The sequence below is a fragment of the Ambystoma mexicanum genome, chromosome 7q (assembly GCF_040938575.1).
Source record: "Ambystoma mexicanum isolate Mex_15411 chromosome 7q, UKY_AmexF1_1, whole genome shotgun sequence".
NCBI classification, from domain to species: domain Eukaryota; kingdom Metazoa; phylum Chordata; class Amphibia; order Caudata; family Ambystomatidae; genus Ambystoma; species Ambystoma mexicanum.
The window spans coordinates 492132523-492157910 of NC_090941.1; the positions used below are offsets into that span (position 1 = coordinate 492132523).

Below are 25388 nucleotides of genomic sequence, written 5' to 3' on the forward strand. Positions count from 1 at the left end.
GGGTTTTTGGGACTGGTTCTTCAGAAGTCGCCACAGGACCTAAGAAGCCGAAGAGGGAGAAGCCGAGCTAACCTGCCAAGACGACACCACCGGTGGAGCCCTGCAGAACCGTCTCACCACTTTTTCCGACGACAGAGGAGATCTCCCGCCGGAGAGTCTCCTTCCCTTAACTGGTGGGGACAACCAGTTGCTGCCTCCTTTTCGCCGTCCCGAAGCATCTCGTGGCCGCCTTGCTTGTGCCAAGCACCCCGGCAACCGGGATACCACTTTTTACCTCAACCGCGAAAGAGGGGTAAAATCCTTTGTGACCGAAAAACTCCACGGCTGGTCTCATCCCTGGTAGTGCAACGACCTTCAGCTTTCTTCCACGTCGAGATCACCTCTTCCTCTGGACGACGCCGCGACTTGCACCCACTACCAGGAACGCTGGAGGATCCTTTCCACTTTTAAAGGTACTGTGTTCCGCCCGGCTTCCCTTGCCACCGATTGTACGGGGTAGATTTACCCCTCGGCTCTCGAACCTGGGTAAGCCTGGGACACCCTAACTAAACTTTTTCTAAATTCAGTAAAACCTTTTCTACTCACCTGCAAAGACTTGTGACATTGTGTGATCTTGGGCATATTTTCGCCTGGCTCTCTCTAAAGCGGGCCACGAACCAATCCTCCTTGTTCCATAATTGACTGCCTTTTCTAACCTTATGTGAAAAGTGTTTTACCTTGCTGCTTTCATTACTTCTGTTTTTTCCCCCCCTTTTCTAATAACTTGTTGGAGTGCCATCTGACGTTAAGCGCTCACCTCTGTTTGGAAATAAGTGGTGTTAACTTAACGTGTCCAACAAATGACTAGGGATGTACATGTAAGTAATAGTGACTGTGTTTTGACTTACCTACCTTTTTCTGTGCTAGTGTAATTTATGAGTGTGCCTTAAAAATAAATAAGTATATACTTTTACACCTAGCTCTGGTCAGTGTTTGCTTGTACTACTGTGCCTCTGTACCTATCCTGTATCCTCTATATACTGCCTAACTCTTCTTGAGGGAAGTCTGACTGCTCAGCCACAGCTACCACAGTGAATCTGTGTGGTACAGACTGCTACCAAGTGGGTTTACTGCCAACACCTGTAGTCTTAAATCTTTTGCAGTGGTCCCAGAGGGAACTGCACAGGTTTCTGCTTAACAGATACAAAGGCTCGAAGGGGGCTCCCACGAGCCTCGTCAGCACCACGTTGAGTTCCCACGACGGGGCAGGAGACTTCCCCGGCGGAAATATCGAAACAATCCTTTGAGGAACTCTTTGACGAGACGGTGGGACCAAAGAGAGGATATTCCTGGAGATCGGGTGTGGTGCGATACAGCCGCCAGATGCACCTTGATAGAGGCATGCAAAGAATCTGCGGGGGCGTGACCCTCAGATGGGTGATCTCCTGCGACCGCCACCACGTAGCAAAACGTTTCCACCTGTGACCGTAGCAGAGTGGATGACGCTCTGGCCTTGGCAAGGACCTCCCTTCAGTCCACTGGCAACTCGTATCCTCCAAACTCTAGGGCTCCAGGAGCCAAGCCTTCAGGTTCAGCGATCCTGGGCCGTGATGCAGGATTGCGCCTCCTTCTCTGGCGAGCAGATCTACAACTACTGGCAGCTTGACCAGAGGAGATGCTGACAGGCTGAGAAGGTTCGGGTACCAAGTCTGCCTCGGCCACGATGAGCAGACGAGTATCATACAACACTGGCACTGTTTGAGTTGACTGATGACTCACAGCAGGAGAGGCAACGGAGGGAATGCATAAAGAAACAGGCCTTCCCACGGGAAGGAGAACGCGTCCCCCATGCTCCTCGGCTGTGGAACCTGCTGGCAAATTTCTGGCATTTGGAGTTTGCCGCCGTCGCAAACAGATCGATCTGGGGCCTGCCCCACTTGATGAAGATGCGGTCCACCTGGTCCTGCCGAAGTTCCCACTCATGGCAGGAATGCAACTCCCTTCTGAGGGAGTCAGCGATTGTGTTCTTGACTCCAGCCAGGTGAAAGGGGATGAGGAACATCTCTTGCACGACGGCCAAGTGCCACAAGCTCTGCACCTCTTTGGAAAGCGCTGGGGATCGAGTGCCCCCTTGCTTCCTGATGTAGAACATCGTGGTAGTGTTGTCCGTGAAGATCTTCACCACCTTGCCCTTCAGGGAAGTGAAGGAATGACTTAAGGGCCCAGAACACTGGCCGCAGCTCCAGGATATTAATGTGGAGATCCTTCTCCTCCGGCAGCCACAGGCCTCTGGAGTGCAGACGTCCGGTGTGGGATCCCCAGCCCTCCAGGGATGCGTTCGTGGTGACTGTCTCCTGGTATGGGGGGTTTTGAAACCCTGTGCCCCAGCCGATGTTGGAGTGTATGCCCCACCCCCTTATCACACGTCGGAACTCCTCGTCGAGAGGGATCTTGTCTGTGAAGCTTCTGGACACTTGTATCCAGAGGGCATCCAGGAACTCATACAGAGGACGCATCCGCAACCTGCAGAGCCAGATAAGGTAGATGCAAGACATCATACCGAGCAGCGACTTGCTGGTCCGCACTGTGGCGTTCTTCAGTGACAACAGCTGTTGCACCTTCCCCAGCATGGCCGCTATCCTCGCCTCGGACGGTGACGCCAGGCAGGAGACCGTGTTGAGCCTGGCCCCTAGGAACAGTGTGTTCTGAGATGGTGTCAAGCAGTACTTGGATAATTGATGGGGAATCCCATATCCATCAGCAGCTGGACTGTCCTCTCCGTCTGTTGGACAGCTACCTCTCTTTAACTTTGCCCGGATAGCCAGTCATCCAGGTACAGGTGTATTCCTCGTAGATGTAGATGGGCCACCACTGGTGCCAGGCACTTCGTGAACACCCTGGGCGCCGACTTTGGTCCGAAAGGGAGGGCCTTGTATTGGTAGTTTCTCCCCTGCCCTATGAAACGTAGGAACTTCAGATGTTTCCTTTGAATGGGGACGTGGAAGTAGGTGTCCTCCAGATCCATCAACAACAAGAAGTCTCCTTTCTCCAGTTGGCCACGCCTGTGCTGCAACGGGACCATCCTGAATTTCTGGGACTTGAGGTACTTGTTGAGACGCCGTAGGTCTAGAATGGGCCTCCAGCCCCTGGTCTTCTTTTTGACTAAGAAATATCTGGAGTAGACTCGAGGGCCACAGAGTCACCTTGGAATTAGCTCTATCGCCTCCTTTCTTAGCATGGGCCGTACTTCCTGCAGGAGTTGACGGATGTACTGCTCCTGCCTGGCCAACGGAGGGATTCGCTGACACTTTTGCTGAAACTCCAGGGTATGTCAGTGGGCGAGAGCGTCCTGCACCCATCTGTCGGTGGAGACCTTTTCCCACTCGCTGACGTATCCAGTCAGCCGGCCTCCCACCAGGGTGCATGGGTGGGAGCCCGATGTCCTGGCCAGTTCAGCCCTGCTTCGGTGCCTGCGTTCTTCCTTGGGAGTGACGACGGCGCTGACAACCTCCTCCGAAAGCCTTGAAACAGCCTCTGTAGGTCTCCTGAGTCATGGACACGCGAGGGCTAACGGTATGACGAGGAGCCTCCACCGAAACCTTTCGTCGATCTGCCCGACTTCCCTCCAGAGGAGCGAAAGGAAGAGCAGTGCTGTTGGAGAGTACCCAGGGCATGAGCCGTCTCTGTATCGGTCTTGATGGCCTGCAAGGATTCGTCGACGGCCTTCCCGAAGAGATTATCCCCGTCGAAGGGCATGTCCAGTACCCTCGTCTGGACCTCAAGACAGAAACTGGTGGCCTTCTGCCTGCCTCAACGACAGAGGCAGACACTGTTCCCCATCTGTTGGAAACCATTGTCTGCGATGTCCAGGGCCACCGTGATGGCATGGTCCGAAGCCAGCTCCCCATCCTGAAGGAGTGCAATCACCTCTAGCCACTTGTCATCGGGCAGGAACTCCACAATCTGTGCCAGTTTGTACCACAGTTCCCTGCCGTACCTGGCCAGGATCGCCAGCGCGTTAGCCGCCTTGACGGTTGATGCCGCGGAGTAGATGACCTTCCTCCCCATTGTGTCAAACTTCTTCCCCTCACTGTCCGGAGGGACTGAGGACCATAAGGAGGGGTTAGATGATCCCTTCCTCGCCGCCACCACCGAGTCCGGTGATGTTCGCGACCGTAGGTACTTGGGTGCGGACTCCGGCACCCAGTACATTTTCTCTAGCTTATCCTGCTTGGCCGGGGCAGGATTCTTCAATAGGGTCAGGTCTTCCTCTCACACATCATCCAGGAGGAGCACCGCCATGATGGTCTTCCTCTTGGCCTCATGCCTCCGATATATGAATTCTTCGTTTTTGGTCTCCTCGGTTGTCAGCTGGAAGACCTTGGAAGCTCTGGCAACCATGGCATGAAACGACCCCACCCTATCCGTTGGGGATGCCCTCGGCTGCGGTGATCTGCCTGCCGTGACGATGTTGTTATCTGTCGTAGATGTGGCTATAACCATTCACAAGTCCGGATCCCTCGGGGGGGGCACCTGGCGCAGGTGTGGAAGTTAATGAGGGGGCATTGGATGGCCCTTTATTTTTTTTGATGGAGCCTGTTCCCGGGCACAGGAACAGGCATTCTCTTCTGGATTTCTGAGACCAACGTGTGCAGGGTCGAAAGGATGTCCAGGGATACATCTGAGCAGGAGGGGACAGCCTACTAGGCCTCGTGCCGTCGTCGTCAGCGTTTCCGCCGTCGTCATCCTCCACTTCCTTGTAGATCATGTGCACAGACTCCTGGTCCTCCTCGTCTGAGGACAAAACATCCACGTCTTGGGGCACAGTCTGTGGCTGGTCTGGGACCTCATCGCCCCCCACTTTTCCTTTTTCACCCTGAAGGGTCAGAGACACCCTGGGAGCCGTTGGGGCTCCCTGCGCAGGGTCAGCCGCTTTCATTGACAAAGATTTGTCCTGTGCCGCCTGGGCCTTCTTGGGCAGGTTGGACGTCTTTTCTTCCAACCTAGGCTTCTCAGGCTTATCCGGCAGCTGAGCAGCGTTGGACGATTCCTTTTTGAGGAGGAGCTTGCTCAATGGCTGCAGATGGATGTAGATGGTGAGGTTGATTGCGCCCTGCCCGTCACGGGCCCGCTTGCGTGGCTACCCCGATGGAAACACACTTGCAGCGCTTGACCTGTTCTCAGGCCCCCACGGATGGGCCGCCTTCAAAGGACTTAAAAGCCCGGTCCTCGGACTGGCCGGTCCTGGGTGAGGTATGACCCTGCTTCAGGCACGGGGCAGAGGCCATGGTGCTTAGCCACGTCACCAGTCTACTGTGAGGATCTTTCATCGTGCTTGTGGAGAACCCGATGCAGATCTTGCAATCCCCTTCTTTGTGGTCCGAGTGAAGACAGTAGAAGCACTGAAGGTGTTTGTCCTCCACAAACACGTTCTGCAGTCTTCTTTCTTCAAGAAAAGGTACTGTCCCGCTCCTAGGTGCTTGCTGTGTTGAATACATATCATATTAGGTTCCTCCTGTGCTTTCTGAAAAACATTGGGAGTGGACAACTCAACTGTGTTCTCCCAGCCCTACGGATACTGGTACTTTAGTCTACAATCCTTCAGAGGGTCTAGCTGACCTCGCTGAACCAGCTTTTAACTAAAATGTGCCTTACTTGCAACGTTGAAGATTCCTGCTATTTTGACACCTTGATAATGTCTGCCTTTCTTTGTTCTTCAGCCTATGGGCACTGCTCCCCCCGTGTCCTAACTGACGGAGACCCTTATTCCCAGATGGGGCTGGACTTTCTAAAGTATAGTAGCAGTATCTGTGTTGGTTACTTTAAATGTTGGTCATAAGAATTAATTTGATAAATTTGAATGCTACTCTAACTACTTGCCTGTCTATCACCTAGGAATTTACTATTGAACTGAGTAATGCTTAACAAAAGTCTTACTGTATATATATGTGAATACGTTTACTTAACCGTAATTCTAATACTGTGTTAGCTGCCTTAGTGTTTATATTAAATAACAATATTTTTATAAAACTGCTCTGTATTACTGTAATCTTGACTATAGGTGTGCCCTGAGGTCTTTGTACTTACCTACAGCCCTTCTCCTGCCTAGACGAAGCCTGGCTTCTCAAGACATTGCTACCAAACCTTCTGGGTAGTTCAGGCCAAACCTAAGAATTGGAGCCCTGTACACACAAGAGTGAGTTTTCTACAGTCCTACCACAGGTGGACTTTTGTAAAACTCCCTAACACAAGGCTTTATATAATTAAAAAAGTGTCTCTCTGTAAAGAGGGGGGTTCTGCGTTCCCGCACAGATCAGAGATATATAACTGATAATTAAGCTCCTGTGATGGAGAAATGTAAAGTTACTCACCATATTGCTTCTCTGTAGTTCAGGGATGCCGGACTGTCCCCGCCGTAGCCGACATCCCAGAAGTACTGAGGACAGGAGATCAAGCATAGTAGTAACCGAATATCTGAAAGAATTTTCAGGTCAGAGGCAACAAACTTTCTTCAAATTAAAAAAACAGTCAAATTATCTCACCAAGCGGCGCCCTCTCTTGATTTCTTTTTTCACATGTTCGGGGAGAAACCCTCCAAGGGAGTTATGGTGTGGCGTGTTCTGTGTGACCAGCATTGGTGAAAACAACTGAAAGAAGAAAACAATTATTTCAGATTTAGTTTCATACATTGAAAAACAATATGTGCCTACATTCCTAGGAATACTTTTAAAACATTTTTTTAAAACTGTAGTAACACAGCATCAAACCTGTTTAGCACGTGACAAGACAAACAGTTGTAAGAAAAACGGGGGGAGGTGAGATGTTAGAACATCTATCCTGTGAGAAACCTGAGGGTATCCTCCCAAGCAGACCTTGAGAATCCTTTATTCAGGTGGCCAGGGAAGGTCTGGCGCTCTCAGACCCCAACCCTGGGGGCGGACGAGCGAGGGAGGATAACCGGATTGGGGAACCCGGGGTTATGCTCTGCGAAATGCCCCAGGTGAGGTGCGGCATTACACCAGGGAGGAGGACAAAGTCCTTGAGGCATTTATAGGCTATTACAAATTAAACCCCCTTCCCGACAGTCATTCTCCCTTATCAAAAGTCAGCAAGCCCTCCTTGTATGTGAACCCAAGTAGTAACCTGAACAACGTTACCATGGGGGACACAATCTCCCAGAGTCACTACTTTCCAGTATGCTACCCAAGTATTTCCAATCATTCTTCTCCCCGTCCCGCTGATTATCTTTTTCCGAACTCCCAGTCGACTTTGACAAAACACTATAGCTCCCAAAATCCCTCCTACTCATTTCACAAACCCTACAAAACCCACCCTTTCCAGTTCACCACAACCCCTGGGACGAGGGATATAATTTCTTATGCACCTTTTTCCCCATCCTGCCCAGCTGGTTATTTAGAAACTCTAACACCCCCCCCCCCTTTTCCGACACAAACACTTTCTCACACTGTGACAGACAATGGACTACACCAAAGCCGTTCACCTGACATGTCCCAACACAAGAGTCAGGCAATTGACAGTAACCACACACACCTGACAGCCCTTTACTTTCCCCACAGGGATAAAAGGGGGAGCACGAGAGCACACTACGAGCAAGGCAGAATGCACGAGGACACAGTTATACCGGACTGGCAGTTCAAACGGAGGAGAAAGGCGGCGAGACCTGGAGGGATGACGAAGGAGGAACTGCCCTTGCCCTTTTCAACTCAGAGCCGCAAAGCCTCAGAAACAGAAATCACAAGACCGGGAGTTACAGCTGACGTGTGGAGGAACAGATGTCAACGGTGCACAGGGGCCTCCCGCATTGATAGCACAGGTGGGGAGGCACGCTGGCTACCATGGTACCGTCCTTGACTCCAGAAGCAAGACAAGCCAACGGGTTCAACACATCTGGTGAGTCAGAGGAAGCGGATAGCAAACCAAACTGTGCTGAGCCCAATGTTGCAAGTGGCAACATTATATGAACGCAAGGAACTTGAGAAGAAAGAACTTGTGTGTGTTTGAACTTTTTGAAAAGCCCAGATAAGGGCCAGCTGCAGAGTGGTCAGGCACTGCAGGAGTGCTCATTCGAAGGACTCTCGCTGGCCCCCTTTGAACTGTGTTGTAACTGCAAGTACCAGAAGGCCATAGGAAAAGTGCGGTGTGAGATGTCAGAGTAGTCCTACAATGGTCACATCAAATCCCTTGTACAATCGAAAGTCTCCAACACATTCCCGAGAGAAAGCTAGGGGATGGGTACTCCACTTTCTGATAAGGTTGTGAACTGTGGAATAAGGCAAGTGTGAACCAGACAGAGGGATGGCGAAAGAAAGCTAGGAGAAGGGAACCCACCCTTTCTGATGAAAATTAGCAAATCATGAACTGTGTTAGAAATACATGAACTGTGTTAAACAGGGCTATGTGAACCCGACGGAGGGGTCCCGAGCGGAAAGCTACTTAGAGTGAATCCTGCATTAAGATAAAGCAAAGTGAACTGTATATTTGGCAAACGTGAACCCGGCTGAGGGATGTCTGCGAGTTAGGGTGAAAAGTAATACACCCAGGAACATTGTGTCGACAAGAGTGAACCCGGTTGATGGTTGTCCACAGTGTCGTTTTAAAAAAAAGGAATGAAGGCTCTTGAAAGTTACAAGCTGTATTTGAAAGGCCATAGTGAACCTGACGGAGAGAGGCCCATTTTGCAAGGAGGATGTGAATCCAGCGGAGCGAGATCGTAAGGGCGAAGAGCAATTGCCCGAGGTGTAAGACCACCGAAGGAACTTTTGATTGCTGGTTTGATCCAGCAGGCTTTCTAAGGCAAGAGACTTTGTAGAAAAGAGACTTGGCCCTTGACGGTTCTGGTATCATCAAATGGACTTGTGAGCCTCGTACTGGAAAGGCTGAGGAGTGTGCTGTGTTCAGGAGTCCCGCCTTGTCCCATGCTAAAAACGTGGGGAAGGTCAGACAGGTCTCGAGGTTCTGCATAAACTTCTCCAAATCAAAAGCTATGACCATAACAGCAAAGAGAGAAGAGATCGAGACATTGGAGAGGACATTCCCGATGAGTTGGGTGAAAAGAAAACTGGAATACTTAGGAATCCACCTTGCTAGAGAACCACACAAGCTATATCAGACAAACATAATCCCGCTGTGGAAACAGCTACAGGAAGATATGCGCAGGTGGGACTCTCAGGAGCTGTCCTGGTCCGCCCGCATCACAGCGGTCAAAATGACTATTCTCCCGTCCCCTCTATGTAATAAGCTCACCTTCAGTGCCAATACCGCTTCCCAAGATCCGAGAGTTGCAATACGCGGTATTCAAATTTATATGGCATAATAAGAAACCCAGGATCCAGAAACGAATCCTAATGCGCTCCCCCCTCATGGGCAGCCTGGGAATTCCAGAAAATGACAGATACATTTTGGCAGCACAATTAGCACCAATGCTGAGGTGGGCAAAACCAGAGGACCATAAAGGATGGTGTAGAGTCGAACAAACAGGCTCATCGGCCCCCCTAATAGCCCTGCTGAGCTTAAGAAAAGAAAACCGAAACAACAGAGATGCCCTACTGGAAATGATGAAATGGTCACTGCAAAGCTGTGATAAAGCCCGGAAAAAGAAACACATTCCGAGTGGATTGGGACCATATACGCCACTGATGTACAACCCAGATTTCACACCGGGTCTTCAGCGAGGATATTGTGCGGGTTGGTCGGGGGCAGATACTACACACCTGAAAGACATGTACAAAGACGGCTCCCCATTGCTCTTCACAGATTGCCAGCAGAAATTCAATAAGGAGAAAATGAATGCTATAGATATGCACAAATAAGGCACTGGATTACCCACCCAATGGTGAAGAAAGCGGGCACGAGAACACTATCAGGCCTAGAACTGACGCTTCAGGAAGGCAACACAGCGAAGGGGGTCTCCAGACTCTACAAACTGCTCTCCAGAGACCAGCCAACCGACAAATGCATACAAAATGAACTGGGAAAAAGACAGGCAAGAGTCACTAACAGAGGAGGAATGGTACCAAATATGGGCATGTGCACACAGTGTCTCCAGATGCACCACAATAAAGGAATCCGCGTACAAACTAAGCCTCAGGTGGTATATGTGCCCGAACCGCATTCACAAAATTACAAAGTCATATTCACCAAACTGCTGGAGGAACTGCAGTGAGAAGGGAGACCTATTCCATATGTGGTGGACATGCCCTAAAGCAGTTGCTTATTGGAAGGAAATACTAAGCTACATAAAAGACATTTCAGGAGTTGAACTGCTGAGATCCCCGAAGACAATTCTCTTAGGAGTCCCTATAGAAGGGAAATAAGCAATGTCAGGAACGACAGCCAAGCTTATTACTCACCTATTATCAGCAGCAAGAATGACCTTTGCACAAAATTGGAAAAATAAAGAAGGCCCAATCTCAGCATGCTGGTGGGTTAAGATCTGGGGAGTAATGGCTATGGAGAGGATTTGCGCCATCAGTACTGGTAAATACCTAAGATTCTTAACTACCTGGAATCCATTCCATGAACATGTACGGGATAGAGAAGCATTTTTCTTCAAACCCTGCCTGCTCCGGAACACACATTTAATCTGAACTCTCCCAAACACAAAGACATTGAGATGCTAAAGTCAGGGGGGGGGGGATTCCAAATAGTCTGCACTCTAAAGTGTAAAATAGTGCTTAAAGTTGGGGGGAGAGGGATTCATAGGGGGTGGGGTGATAAAAGGAAAGGGTGAGTGGGGGAGGGGGGAGGAGGGAGGGAATCGAAAAACCGAAAATCCTTGAAGGTAATGCGAACTCTAACGAAATGTAAGACATGAGCATAAGTAAAATGCGGAACCTAAGTGATTGATGTTGACAAATGTTATGTTGTAATTACCTTTATACCTTCAAACCAAAAATAAACATGGCTTAAAAAAAAAAAACGTGGGGAAGGGAGACTCCGCCATACCATCCGGACTTATCATTATGTGAACACTTCTTTCTTTTGTGGTGAACATTATCCCACACTCTTTTTGTAACAAGACACTACTAGGACTGCCTTATTATTATTTGATGTTAGTAATTTGTTCCCATTTTAGCTTTAGGTTTAGATTAGGCGTTTTTCTCACCCATACATACAGTTTAATAAACACCCTTGAACTGTGATCACTTGTGTCTGTCTTTACTGTTGCCACCATGAGTTCCTTATAATCGTATGGGTAGATTGGGTACCAACCACAAGATAGACCAAAATCACTTTATGGAGTGGCAATGGCAGAGCAGGCTTGGCTTCATTCTGAGGGGGGGGGGGGGCAAAAAGCTGGTTGGTTGGGACAGTTGGTCCCAATAAATAACACAAGACATGACACTGCACAGGTATACTGAAAAGTAGCACCCCTCGGAAGAGGGTGCGGGGGGAAGTTGGCCTCCCAGCAAATCAGGGTTGCTCAGACCGCAGGCTTTACCTCATGTTAAAACCTGAAATCCGATTCCTCTGAGCAGAGTGAGGCTGCCATTACCTGACCGGGTAAAGCCCCCGCCCGTCAGGGTTCATTGCTTAAATATACGCTCTTCATTACAGAATTACACAAAGCAACCATAAGTTAAAATATGTTCTATCTGGAACACAACACCCAGTGAAAACAGTGTAGGTAGAACAGTAAATGACATTAGGTCCGACCTTCCCCACTCCTATAGCTAATTTGATATATATATATACTCACCGTAATCGTATTTCCGATGCTTGTATCTGCTTAGATTCACATGCTGTGCATAGGCCGACATCTAGTGGAAGCTGCGGAGTATTACAGTTTGTTTTTCGAAACTCGAAAAGGGCGTCGACACAGGGCGTGCCAGTAATACTATCCCTAGTGTGACGTCCACTGTACCCATGATCCCTCACGCGTCTAGGACCCTCAGGTTGTATTTTTTCTGACATGAGGTAGCATGAGGAGTAGTGTGAGTACAGATAATCCAAGCAAATAGATAGAAAGGTAAGACTACAAGCATCCATGCGCCTTCTCTCAGAGGGGAGGAAGGGTGGGTTGCATGTGAATCTAAGCAGATACAAGCATCAGAAATACGATTACGGTGAGTAATGTATCCTTCTGAGGCTTGTGGAATCTGCTTAGATCACATGCTGTGCATAGATTAGCGAGCAGTACCTGAAGAAGGAGGTGGGATGTGAGAAGGGTCATGAGCAAATAAATGTCTTAGAACCGCTTGTCCCACTTGTGTATCTGTCTTGGAATGAGTGTTAATGCAGTAGTGCTGAGTAAAAGTGTGACTAGAGCTCCAAGTAGCTGATTTGCAAATGGTGTCAAGGGGTACATTTGCAATGAAAGCCAGAGTGGCCCCATTGCCTCTTGTAGAGTGGGCCCTAGGCGTGAAAGGGAGAGTTTTTTCAGAAAGTGAGTAACACAGCTGGATACAGTTAATAATCCACTTAAAGATGGCACCTTTAGAGACGCGATCCCCCTCTCTGCCTGTAGCTACGGAGACAAACAGCTAATCTGTTTTCCTTAGCGGTCTGGTCTTGTTTACATAATAGAGGTCCGCCCTACGCACATCCAGTGTGTGTGTAGTTTCACCTCAGCCGAGCTTTGTGGGTCTTGGAAGAAAGCCGGAAGCTCGATGGACTGGTTCACGTGGAATTTTGAAATAAACTTAGGTGAAAACCTAGGGTGTGTGCATAGAACCAGTTTATCTTTATGGACAGTAAAGAAGGGATCTTGCACTGACAGAGCCTGAATTTCAATGACTCTTCTTATAGATGTAATTGCTACTAAGAAGGCCGTTTTGTAAGTCAGGTGTTTGAGACTGCTTTTGTGCATGGGCTCGAATGGGGGGCCCATGAGCTTAGATAGCACCACGTTAAGGTCCCATCCTGGTGGTGGGTTTGAAATAGGAGGGTGAAGTCTCTTTACTCATTCCATGAAGACTTTAACTACTGGCACTTTCCACCACGACACCTTGTTATGGGAAGTGGTGTATGCTGACAGGGCTGCCAGGTGTACCTTCAGTGAGTTAAAAACCAGTCCTGCGTCCAGCAGGTGGAGCATGTATGTAACAATAGTGAAAAGAGTGCAATCAACTGGGTTGATTTGTTTATTCTGGCACCAGATAACGAATCTCTTCCATTTGTCAAAGTAGCAGTGCCTCGTGTTAGGTTTCCTAGATTCCTTTAGGATGTCCATACACCTCTGTGGTAAATTGAGATGTCCGAACTCTATGACCTCAGGAGCCATGCTGCCAGGTTCATTGAGTTGGGTTGAGGATGCACAGTTTGACCTTGGTGCTGGAACAGTAGGTTGTACCAGCCCGGAAGGTTCATGGGTTCAAACACCGCTAATCTGCGTAAGTGTGGGAACCACAGTTGTCTTGCCCACATGGGAGCAACTAGGACAAGCGTCATCGATTCTCTGTTCATCTTGTTGACCACCTTCCTGATTAGAGGAGTTGGTGGAAAAGCGTACGCAAACATCCCTGACCAGTTCATCCACAGGGCGTTCCCCTGGGAGTCTGGTTGGGGGAACCTGGATGCAAATCCTGGGCATCGTCTGTTTTCGCTTGTGGCGAATACGTCTATAGTGGGGAAACCCCACTGAGAGAAGATATCTTCTACGACTTCTCTGTGTAGACACCATTCGTGTTCCTCTGGGAGGGGGTCTCTGCTCAGAGCATCCGCTAGGGAATTGAGATCCCCTGGAACATGTTGCGATGACAGGAAGATGTTCCGTCTGAGTGCCCATATCCATATTTTCTGGGCAAGCTTGGACAGATTTGGCGACCGAGTCCCTCCTTGCTTGTTCAGGTAGAACATGGCTGTAGTGCTGTCCGTCCGGATTTGCACTGACAGATTTAACAGGTAGGGCTCGAACGCTTCAAATGCTCTGAATACTACCAGAAGCTCTAACAGGTTGATGTGATTCTTGGCCACTGAGTGCGACCAGAGACCCTGAGCTGTGTGGTGGAGATGGTGAGCTCCCCACCCCGTCAGGCATGCATCGGTTGTGACTACCGCCTGTATCTCAGGATCGTAAAAGGGTTTCCCCTTGGACAGATTTTTTCAAGTGTTGGCGAAACGACCACTAGATCGTCCCACTGACCACTTGCCTGAGACCACTGTTTCGCCAACCATTCTTGCATGGGACGCATGCGCAGGCGCGCGTGGGGGACCAGGTAAATACATGACACCATCATTCCCAGCAACGCATTGCTTTGCGTACCATTAACTGGTGACCGGACTGATATTGCAGAATTCGCAGCAGTATATTCTGAATTCTTTCCTCGGAAGGAAAGGTCAACGCCTCTTGAGTGTCTAGGATAGCTCCTAGGAACTGTTTGGATGTGCTTGGCACGAGACTTGACTTTTTCTTGTTTATTGAGAAGCCCAATTCGAAGAGGAGGCCGATAGTCCTTTGAATGTTTGCTCTGCAAATTACTGGGGTCTCCCCCGTGATGAGCCAGTCGTCCAGGTAAGGGTACACCGGGATTGCCTCCCTGCGTAGGTGTGCTGCCGCCACCGCCAGTACCTTGGAGCCTAAGCTATCCCGAAGGGCAGTACCTTGAACGGGTAGTGCCGACTGTCCACCTTGAAGCGCAAGTACTTTCTGTGTGCTGGGAACGTGGAAATATGAAAATAGGCATCTTTCATGTCCAATGTTGCCATGTAATCCCCATTTTTTAGGAGGGGGATTACCTCCTGGAGAGTAGTCATGTGAAACTTTTGGGGCTTGACATACTTGTTTGCAGGCCGTAAGTCCAATACTGGGCGCATTGTCAAATCTTTCTTTGGCACAAGGAAGTAAGTTGAATAAATACCCTTGTTTACCTGGTGTCCCGAGACGAGTTCTATCGCGTCCTTTGCTAGCAGATTGACAATCTCCTCGAGGAGGATCTTCTGGTGGTCCAAGGAATGTATTCTTTGTCGTGGAGGATGGTTTCGGGGACGCTCTAACAGTTCTATGCAGTACCCCGCCGATACTGTGGACAGCACCCATCTGTCTGATGTGATCCCTTCCCAAGCTTCGGTGAAGTTTGAAATGCGTCCCCCTACTGGGGTTGCGTGATAAGGGACACTGAACTGAGTGTCTCTGTTTTGGTGGAGGCGTGCCACCTCCTCTATTGGGGCGGCCTCTACCTTTCCCACGTCCTCTCATTACCCCTACCGCAACCCTGGGTAGACTGTTGGTTATTATTGCTCCACGGTGTACCCTGCCCCTGGGAATAGTTCGATCCTCTCTGGGAATTTTGGCCGCGTGGGCGACGGAAATTGCCATTCCCTCTCTGATTAGGGGGTTTATTGGTTAGTTGGCCCAGGGATTTGAGTGTTTCATACTCCTCCTTGGCATTTTTCAGCGCGTCCTCGACCGCCTTACCAAACAACAGATCTGGCTCCACCGGTTTATCTAATAATGACGCTTGGGTTTCAGCCTTGAATACAGAGTGCCTTAAGTAAGTGTGTCTCTTAATAACAGTTCCTTCTGCTATCAATCTTCCGGCGTTATCCGCGGCATCAAAGGTTGCCTTTAGAATGCAACCGGACACGGCTCTTCCCTCCGCCGAAACTCGTGCCAACTGGCTCTTTAAGGGTTCTGGGGCGGAGTCTATGAGTGCCGCGACTTCTTCCCATTGATGGCAGTTGTAGCGGGCCAACAGGGTGGTGGAGTTGGTAATCCTTGCCTGGTAGGCGGAAGTGGAGGCTACTTTCCTGCCCAACCCATACAGTTTCTTGCTCTCCTTGTCAGGAAGAGCTTCGTACGATGACAAGGGTGTTCCAGCCCTCTTATGGGTGTTTGTAACAACTAGGGAGTCTGGCTTCAGATGCCTCCTTATATACAGTGGGTCTGATTGGGCTGCCCTGAAAAGTTTCTCAATCCTGGGGTTCACTGCTGTGGTGAGGTTAAGATTTACGAGTGAAGGGTCTATTCACCTCTGAATAGACTTCAGGATAGGGATGGCCTGAGCAACAGGCCTCCTTTCTCCCACTAACTCTTCGGCGAAGTCCCTCTCCTCTTGAGCACCCCGGGTGTCAATGTGGAAATGTTCAGCTGCTCGAGACAGCACTTCATTCAGGAGAGGTTGGTTGTCGATAGGGGAGTCGGTAACCGGGGGTTCCTTCTCTACCGGGGAATCTACTCTGTAGGTTTCTGGGCCGTCCTCATCCTCTTCTTGGTCCTCATCATCCCCATAGTAGCCCGTACCAGTTTGTTCTTCCAACATGCCCAAATCTGGATCCTCACAAAAGGATGTCTCTCCTTGATACTGAGAGTAGGGCTGTACATAGAAGGTGTCCGAAGATCGTGTTGGTGTTTCAAACCGGGACTTTTTACTTGGAGGTATAGGATCCTTAGAGCCTGAGGGTGCTGACCTGTTGGGAGAATAAGAGAGAAAGTGTTCAGGGTTTTTTGCGTAAAAATCTGCCAATGATGACATCCTTGACATGACCCAGTCTATGTCATCACTAGACCATTCTCTAGAACTGGGGATGACCTTTTCTGGAAGTTTCTCTGACTTATCCTGACTAGACTTGGTGGTCTGAGTAGGGGTTTTTGTGATAGCAGAAGACTTGGACTTGTCTGTCTGTTTCTGAGGAGTGGAGTGTCTTAAAGGTGTGGAAGTAGGCAGAGGCTGCTTCCTTTGTTGTTTTCCCCCTCTCCGTGAGTGGAAGAGTGTTTTACCTGTTTTTTCGCCCCTACGGAGCCTTTCGATGCCTGGCGTTGAGGTTCGGGGGTAGTGTTCCTATCCTTCGAGTGTGGAGGTAGGGGTTCGGGAGCCGCCGTAATGCGGTCTGCGGGCGCCGACTCCTGGAGTGCTGTCTGGGGATAGAAGTCGGCTTCGTCCTCCGACGATCAAACTTCCGTTACCTTGGGGAGCGAGGCACTCTTGGCAACAGTGGATGATTGCCTGGAGTCATGCGGCGATCGTGATTGAGAACGCCCAGAGGACGCCGATTCGGACTGTTCTCTATGTGCCTCTTTCCGAGAACTCGATGTGCGCATCGAGTCCCGGTTGGACTTCATGTGTTTTGTGGAAGTGCTGTGGGAAGCGCTTGTGTCGCCGGGGGTCTTCCCCATAGCCGCCCTGCCGGATGACCTTCCGAGGTCAGGGACTTGCGCTTGGCTGTCTTTCGACGCCATAATGCCCTTGCTGTCCGAAAGCACAGCGTCGCTGCCATCGCTGAAGGCGCCCTCCGCTGCCATGGCCTCTTGGCACCTGGCGTGGTGGGCCCAACGCTTGATTGAACGGTCCTTAAGTGTTTTGGGTTTAAACCTACTACACGCTCTGCAGTTCGCCTCGGGGTGGTCCCTCGGCAAGCAGGGATTGCACGTGGCATGCCCGTCGACCTAAGGGTATTTGCGGTTGCACTTTGGGCAGAATTGGAAAGGGGTACCCTCCATATGCACCTTGTGGCAGCGGGCTTGTAAGTGTAGGAATATATAAGAATGTACCTATATACCAAAAGAGTGTAGAGTATGTCCACCCCCCACTCTCCCTACTTGCAGGGCCGAGGCCAGCGGCCTTCCAAGGCCCGGGCCAAGGCCAGAGGCCTTCCTAGGCCCAAATCCGTCATGCAGCTGTCGACGGTCGAATTCTTCTCCGGGCCGGCGTCGAGTGTGGAAGTTCGGTGACTCGACGTTGGGGTGGAGAAATGGGTAAATTGTTAACTATAAGAGAGACAGTGTTAACTATAAGAGAGAAGCAAATAGGCAACTGAGTATGACTGAGAATTATGTGGTGGTAGATAACCGAGTACCAATGGAAACACAGACCATATACTTTTCTATGCTACATAAATGGTGTGACCATGAATTGATCAGTGAGGAGGAATACTGGTATCTAAAAAACCCGTTTCCGGTGACCCCATTAATGTATTTTAACCTCAAAATTCATAAGAGTCTTGTAGACCCTCCGGGTCGTCCCATAGTATCCTCAGTGCGAAGCCTCCTCGAAAATACCTCCAAATTCTTAGACCATTTCTTGCAGCCTTTTGTGATTAGCCTTAGTTCACATATACAAGATACCTCAGACCTGCTTATGAAACTACATGACATCAATTGGGAACCAGGGTACTTGCTGGTATCCTTGGATGTGGTTTCACTGTACACTTCTATCAAACATGAGGCAGGCATTCAGGCATGCAAATTTTATCTAGACACGAGATCTATCAGTTACAAACAACATAATGATATGCTTTTGAACATGTTGCGGTTTTGTTTAGAACATAATTATTTTTTGCACGAGACTTCCATATATAAGCAAACCCAAGGCACGGCCATGGGGTCCTGCATGGCACCAACCTACGCCAACCTATATATGGGGTGGTGGGAATCTATTACGCACCTATGTCAATATACTGAATGAGAACGATTTGAATCTTGAACTTACATCTGTTGTTAACAAAAAGGAATTAGTCTTTCTAGATGTTAGATTTACTGTTATGAATAACACTCTGACCACTAAACTTTTTCGTAATGAAACCAGCTCTAACTCTACGCTCCATGCCCGGAGCCATCACCCCACAACACTCAAGAACTCGATTCCCTATGGAGAGTTCTTGAGAGCGAAGAGAGCTTGTAGCACAGAATTAAATTACAATGAAGAAGCTCTACATATAGGCCAAAGATTTGTTAATCGTGGTTACAAAAGGAAGGTTGTAGCTGATTGCTTTGATAAAGCTAAACAGATCAATAGAATTGATCTGTTTAAAAAGCAAGTAATTGAGAATAAGGAGGATATCAGATTTATCGCTAATTTTAACCATCAGGCTAACAACATCAAAAAGATAACGAGAAAACAGTGGAAGGTACTTCTATCAGATCCAGACCTTACTAAAGTACTAGGTACTGGCCCCAGTGTTGCTTATCGCAAAGCCCCCACTCTCAAAACTATTCTATCACCTAGCATGGTCATCACAGATACTAACATGAGTGAAAGTCATTTCATGACACAAGAGGTTGGCGGGTTTCGCAAATGTGCTAACTGTAAAATGTGTAATTTTGTCTCAAAAAAACCATTTATAAGTTGTAATGGTCTGAAATGGAGACACACACATAAAATTACCTGTACCACAAAATTTGTAGTTTATGCAATCACATGTGAATGTGGGTTACACTATATTGGATCAACTATAGGAGCCCTTAAACTGCGAATACTTCAACATTACAGAGCTATCAAAAACAGGGACCTCACTAATCCCCTAACAGGGCACTTTATTGATAAACACAAAGGTGATGTCAATGCTATGACATTTGTGGGGCTTGCCCACATCCCAGTACATAAAAGACTGGGGAATCGAGAGCTAAAACTGCGGCAGTTAGAAGCCACATTAATCTGTAAATTTGACACACTGAGGCCCCTGGGACTAAACATTGACCCGGAAATGTATGTGTTTTTATAATAACTGCATATGATGACATTTGTGGATACACACTGTTGCACCTGCATGCTCTTGAGCTAATGGATGCCATTATGTATACTTATGTGATATATTTGAATCTATGAAGATGCACTTGCACTTTACTAAGCAATATTTGTTCTCTGAGTTGAAAGTAATTGCTGTTGTATATGCACCATGCACTTTTCTATTTTACTGCCGACCTGGACTACTATGTATACTTATGTGACATGTCGTGATTCTATTATGATGCACTGGCACTTTATTAAGAGTATTCATCCTTTAAAAAAAGGGGGGAGTCATTGCTGCTATACATGCATCATGCACTTTCCGGTTTGCTGTTTACTTGGGCATTTATTTTGCACATGTGAGTTTTAACCAGTTGAGATCCTTTAAAACTATTACAGTTTGTGTTGCTTGTGTATAATTAGCGTGTAGTTCTTTTGAAGCAGCGTTATGTGTATAGGAAGGTCATGTGACATAATTTGAGTGAACAGAGGAATGCGCTGCACTTTTCTCTGGCTTTAATTAAGGACACTCCGTACCATGGAGTGCAATGGTTTGTGGTTTTCATCATGGAGGATGAAACCAAACCATTTAATGTTATTTTAGCGCATTGGCGCTCATAAACACATCATTGTTTTTAATGTTTGGTCAGGAAATAGGGTATGGCATCTGGTATGCGCCTTCTCCCGCGCTATTAATTTTCCATTATAGCATTTGCTAATATGGGATTAGCGCCAACCGAAATTTAGTCACTTTGAACACCTTCAAAGATGGCCGCAAATTTGTGAGTTTACTACTACAGCCTTTTGCGATCACATGATCGGGTACTCAAAAGCAAATGGGAGGAGCCTAATACCGATGCTGACCCGTTTCCTGTTTTTATAAAAGAAATGTGTTTTCACGTATTTGGGAAGAAAAAAGCCTGAGGAAGCTTGTTAAAATTATGTCTGCCCTTTTTAAGCCATTAGGCAGTGTTGGTTGCACAAGATTTTTTGAAATAAAAGACGTTTTTTTTTAGCAAGCGGTTTGGTCGTGTGTGCAGGGTTTATTTTCTACATGGTGTTGTTGGCGTTTTTTTGTAGTGCTACAACTTTTCTTCACACATGTGTATTTTTGTATATATATATATATATATATATATATATATATATATATATATATATATATATATATATATATATATATATATATATATATATATATATATATATATATGGTGGTAAACCTAGTGCATCATCATGAGGAGGAGGATTCCAGGGCATTAGTAAAGCGCATTCATGTAGTCTTTTAGAACACTTTTACATTTGCCAGTACTTGGATTGCCAGTTATTTCTCACTAACTCTGATACAGAGTAAAATCATTTGACCCACAAGAAAAACCTATACACATAGGGCCTCATTACGAGTATGGAGGTAGTCATGGTGCTATTAGCACCATAGCTGCCTCCATACCGGGCTCCAATAACGGTATCCTTCAATGGGGAATTACCGGTTCGTTCCAACATTGAGGACCCAGTAATTTCTCCTTGAAGGAACCATTCCCCATTCCCATTTGAGCCTCCATAGGGCTCAATGGAAATGGGGAGGGAGACAATAACGGGCACATTACAAATGGCCCGTTATTAGCTCCCTCTTCCCCTTGCGGGACCCGGAAAGGACGTCTGGTTTTACCAGATGTCTGGCGCTCCCGTAATGAAGGGTGCCGGTCCCGTACCGGCACCCTTCTTACGGGAGCGCCAGGGTCGTAAATTTGAGGCCCATAGTGTCTAGTACAGAGGTAGAGAAGGTGTTAAAACAGGTAAACAATGGCAGGAGGGCCACCAAACGTTACATTACAGTTAGACTTACAATACTGGACTTGGTGGGTCTCCATACACTCCTAGAAAAAATTAGTAACACATAATGGCGTTAGATACTGGGCACCAATACATTTCTATGGTAAGGCGTGCAGTGCAGTGATTTTTGATTGTAAAGTCCCTAATAAATCACAGGTACCTGCTAGACATCAGTGTTTCATGACATTTTCCAAGAGAAACACATGGAAAGTTTCCTAGTTCCGGTTAGTAACACTTTCAGTCTCTTTGGAGTTTAAAAGTTGGTAGAGGGGTTTTTCCATAGGCACCAAATGGGACACAGTCCATAGACAAACCAGGTTATAGGATAAAGTTAGGCAAGTCCATTGTTAGACCACACAGGTGCAGCCAGAAGACCTAGAGGGGACCCTTTAAGAGATCCAAAGTCAAGTTCGAGACCAAGCTCGTCAGAGAAGGATGAAAGCAGAGCAGGTAGGACACTAATGCAAGTCAATAATTATACATATGGGAGAGCAAGGGTCCTGCAACACTACGTTACTCCCGGACCCAGGGACACTGGAAGATCATTCCAAGGAGTATAAACGGGTCAAAGACAATTTCTCACTGTGCAGGCATTATGGATTTTACTCAGGAATAGCAGAAGCATACAGTAAGGACAGTGCTTTTTTTAACAGACCTGGGGGAAAGGATAAGGTACCCAGCGGCTTGATCCCTCAACCAGCAACGATCCAGATGGATGAAAATAGGAATGATCTGTATACCTAGCAAGACGATCTACCAGGCAGAAGCAGCAGTGAGAGAAGGCACCAGAAAGATAAGGGAACCAAACTAATGGGGTCGGCTCAGCTCCAGGTACAAGAAGGGGCAGCCAGCAGAGAAGGGTCCCACAACAGGAGCAATGGAGGGAGGTAGCCCAGGATTCCCCAAGACTGAGTGATGGTGAAGTAGTGGAGGCCTACCAATCTTCCCGTCCTCCCCCAACCCCCGAGTCCCCACAGACTCCCTGCCCAACACGAGGCAGTTGGTCCAGGAGGATTTTGCAGGAAGGCAGCACAGTAAAGGCCAGGAAACAGTCTCAAGATGGAACATCCAGCCCAGCAAGCAAGGAGGACTGGGGGAAGGAGGAAGAAGAGTCCAGAGTGGGTTTTCTTAGAAGAAACCAGGAGCGAGGAAAAGGATCCAGGCTCCAGACAATATGACCAAACTAGTTTCTCAGCAACAAAAGCCCTCCAATTATTTATTTAAGAACCTGATAAATGAACAGTCTCTCACCCGATACACTTTCTCACACAAGGGCTAGCCAAGCCAGCCCATCAATCACAGCACAGGCAAGCCCACAAAGGTTTTGGCAGCCAGTCACTCAGGATGGTCCTATAAGAATCGCCAAACACACAGTATGTACTTTGGGCATGTCTTTGGCCATAAGCCAGTGTAAAGCAACTTAAACCACACTAAGGGGTACAGAGCTGGACTCAGAGTCCAGGTCTATACAATGACAAGTTAGGCCTGTCACCTAATTCCACAGGCAAAAGAATGGTCAAAAGTAAAATGATCAGGTGTAGGACTTGCATTGGTAGCCCAATGGCAACAAGCATTGTGCAAATGAAACAAAAACACAGCCATTAATAGTCTCCACCAGAACACACTTTCAGGGTCACAGTACACTTGGGGCAAAAGTAGGGTGCTTAAATAGCCCCCTGCCCTGATAGATATATAGGAAACTAAGACCGCCAATCACAAAAACTGTTGAAGTGACAGGGACCTTAGCAGAAGTCCCTTTGTACACAAAAATAAAGGGTCAAGACAGCAAAAATAAAATTAAAATAAACACGCAAAGTGGGTCCAGGGAATACCTAAAGAATCTGCCACGAACGTGCATAACTGTCTGTCTGCAGTCCTCTGTTCCCTTCATGCAGCCCATTGTGCTCTACCGCCATTTCTCTTGTCCTCTACCTGCAGTTCCTTGCCCTTTGCCTACAGTCCATGTTGCCTCGTCTTAGCTTCCAAGATTCCAGTCCCGAGTTTCCTTGTTATAGGTCTGTGGTCCTGTCCTTGTCATTCTAGTCCAGAGTTACAGTGCCTAGTTACCATTCTGTAGTTCAGTCCTGGTTATACTAGTGCAGAGTTCTGCTCATTAATTTATTTGTTCCTGGTCTATAGATCAGTCCACTGTTCCTGGATTCCGGCCCTTAGCTTCCAGTCTACATTTCCAGTCTCCTGTAACCTTGCACTTAGATGCCTAACTTCTTGCTTATGCTCTTCCTTATTGTTCTCTGTCCCGAACCTTGCTCACTTTCACTTCCTGTTAGTTCCCTGGATATTTCTGTTACTGTTCTAGTGCTCACTTGTGCTTGCTTTGTTCAGAGTTTGGTTGCTGGTTTTCCCGGTAGGCAATCTCTGTCCCTTTCCTCTGTCACGTCTAAGTCTTGTCCATTGTACAATTTTGTTAACAGTGTGCTGGTTCCCGTTTCAGGGGCCAGTACTGTTTAATTCATGCTGGAACCGTATAGGCTTTGGTATTGCGACTAAGTCCATACACAGATGCCCACTTCTACTGCCCCATTTCATGGGCATTTAGAGTAGGTCCTGGAATAACAACCAGCTCAGAATGCTAGAGCTTTCTCTGACTCTTGGGAAACTCTTCCCCCCATTTTATGCACACCAAGTGGGAACCCAAAGTGTTTCTCTTGTTTGTATTCCTTTCCCCTTTCTGTTCACGGTCTTTGTTGCCCGTCTGCAGTTATTGCCTATCCATCGTAGCCTGCAGTATGCCCTACATTCCTGTCTCTTGTTCAGTAATTTGCCCTGGGCTTTGGGGCCAGGTCCCTGCCCTCAATCCCTTGACACACTGCTCTATTGCAGGTCCAACATGTTTCTTTGACACAACTTGCAAAATACCATTCTCTTCAGTAAACGGTAAAGGTGATGATGGAAGATTTTTTTTTGTTTAATCTGAAATTCAAGTACACTTTCATGTGGGAACATGAATCCACCCAGTTCTACTGCCATACTATGTGCATGCCACATTGTCCCAAATTATGATCAGAGGTCGACCAGTGGCCAAAGGGCGATTCCATTTGTCCCTGCCCTAAGCCTCCATAGTGGTGTTGTTTTGGCATTACCTGGTTGCCCCTTGTTAGGGACGCAAAGAAGGGCAGACAATTAGCTATATGTAGGTCTATGGACTGTATGGGGCGAACTGAAAATACTGAATGACTGTACAGATTTGCAACAACCTAAAAAAAAAAAAAAAGGAACTGATAGTTAGACTAGATGCGAGGTCCTCACAAATGTTTGATCACTACCGTACAGGTAAGTACTGAGAAGGGGCTTATTAAGCCTTTAAGTTCCAAGTTTCCCTACACAGGATTTGGCCTCAGCCAAAAAGTGAAGTTTGAAGTTCACCAAAAGAAGTTTAAACAAATGAAGTTTAAAGGCACACTTTCAGGAATAATGGGTTAGAGTAAAATTAGGGGTACAGTTCCAATTCCACCATTCTTGGGGGTACGGAGGTGGGGGGAAATCCTCAGCCAAAATTCCACTGCCCAAGTCCAGGGAAGGGAAGTAGGCTAAGGAGTGGACTTGGGCACCTGCAATTCATATATGCTGAGGGGGGGCAACAGGAGTGGTACATGTTGCGCACCACTCCTTGTCTCAGGTGGATAGCTCAGCGGCAACATGGAAGCAAGACGACACGGAGCAACACAAGTTCAATCCCTGGGTCCGTGCTTAGAAATCTTGGGTATTAGGCGCGTTATAAATAACCTATCATATCATATAATGTATTTGTGGCCCAAACTCAGATATCCGAAATAACTACCTTAGAGTATTCAAAATTGCTGGGGCCATTTACTTATGTCATTGGTCCCGTTGCAGGAGGTCCACGGGTTGTAGTTGCAGTGGCAGAAGTAGACATTTGATTTAGGCTTGGCTAAGCAGTGGTTACACTCTCAGGTATAGACATGGTTCCAGAATCACTTCAGCAGGGTGGGCCAGACGATCTGGGACAGTGTTAACCGACAAACCCCCAACATATCAGATGAATTGAAGCAGCAACAAAAAAAAAAAAAACAGTCAAGGATTGGCAGGCTCAGCTCGAGGGATCACCAGAAAACAGACTCCAGGCAGGCCCCTCTTCGGGATGGAGAGCAATTCTGTTGACAATGTTCCTAAGCAAATCCCAGGTTCCAACTC

At 47.8% G+C, this 25388-nt stretch overlaps 1 protein-coding gene across 3 annotated transcripts in view; it reads right to left on the reverse strand.

Moving 5' to 3' along the window:
* Positions 1-25388, reverse strand: part of PHF11 (PHD finger protein 11) — a 1101640-nt gene that overhangs the window by 958943 nt on the left and 117309 nt on the right. For all 3 annotated transcript variants that reach the window (XM_069639873.1, XM_069639871.1, XM_069639872.1), the window contains exon 2: positions 6522-6626. In XM_069639873.1, the coding sequence (XP_069495974.1) occupies positions 6522-6626 (105 nt within the window). The remainder of the gene's footprint in view (positions 1-6521; positions 6627-25388) is intronic.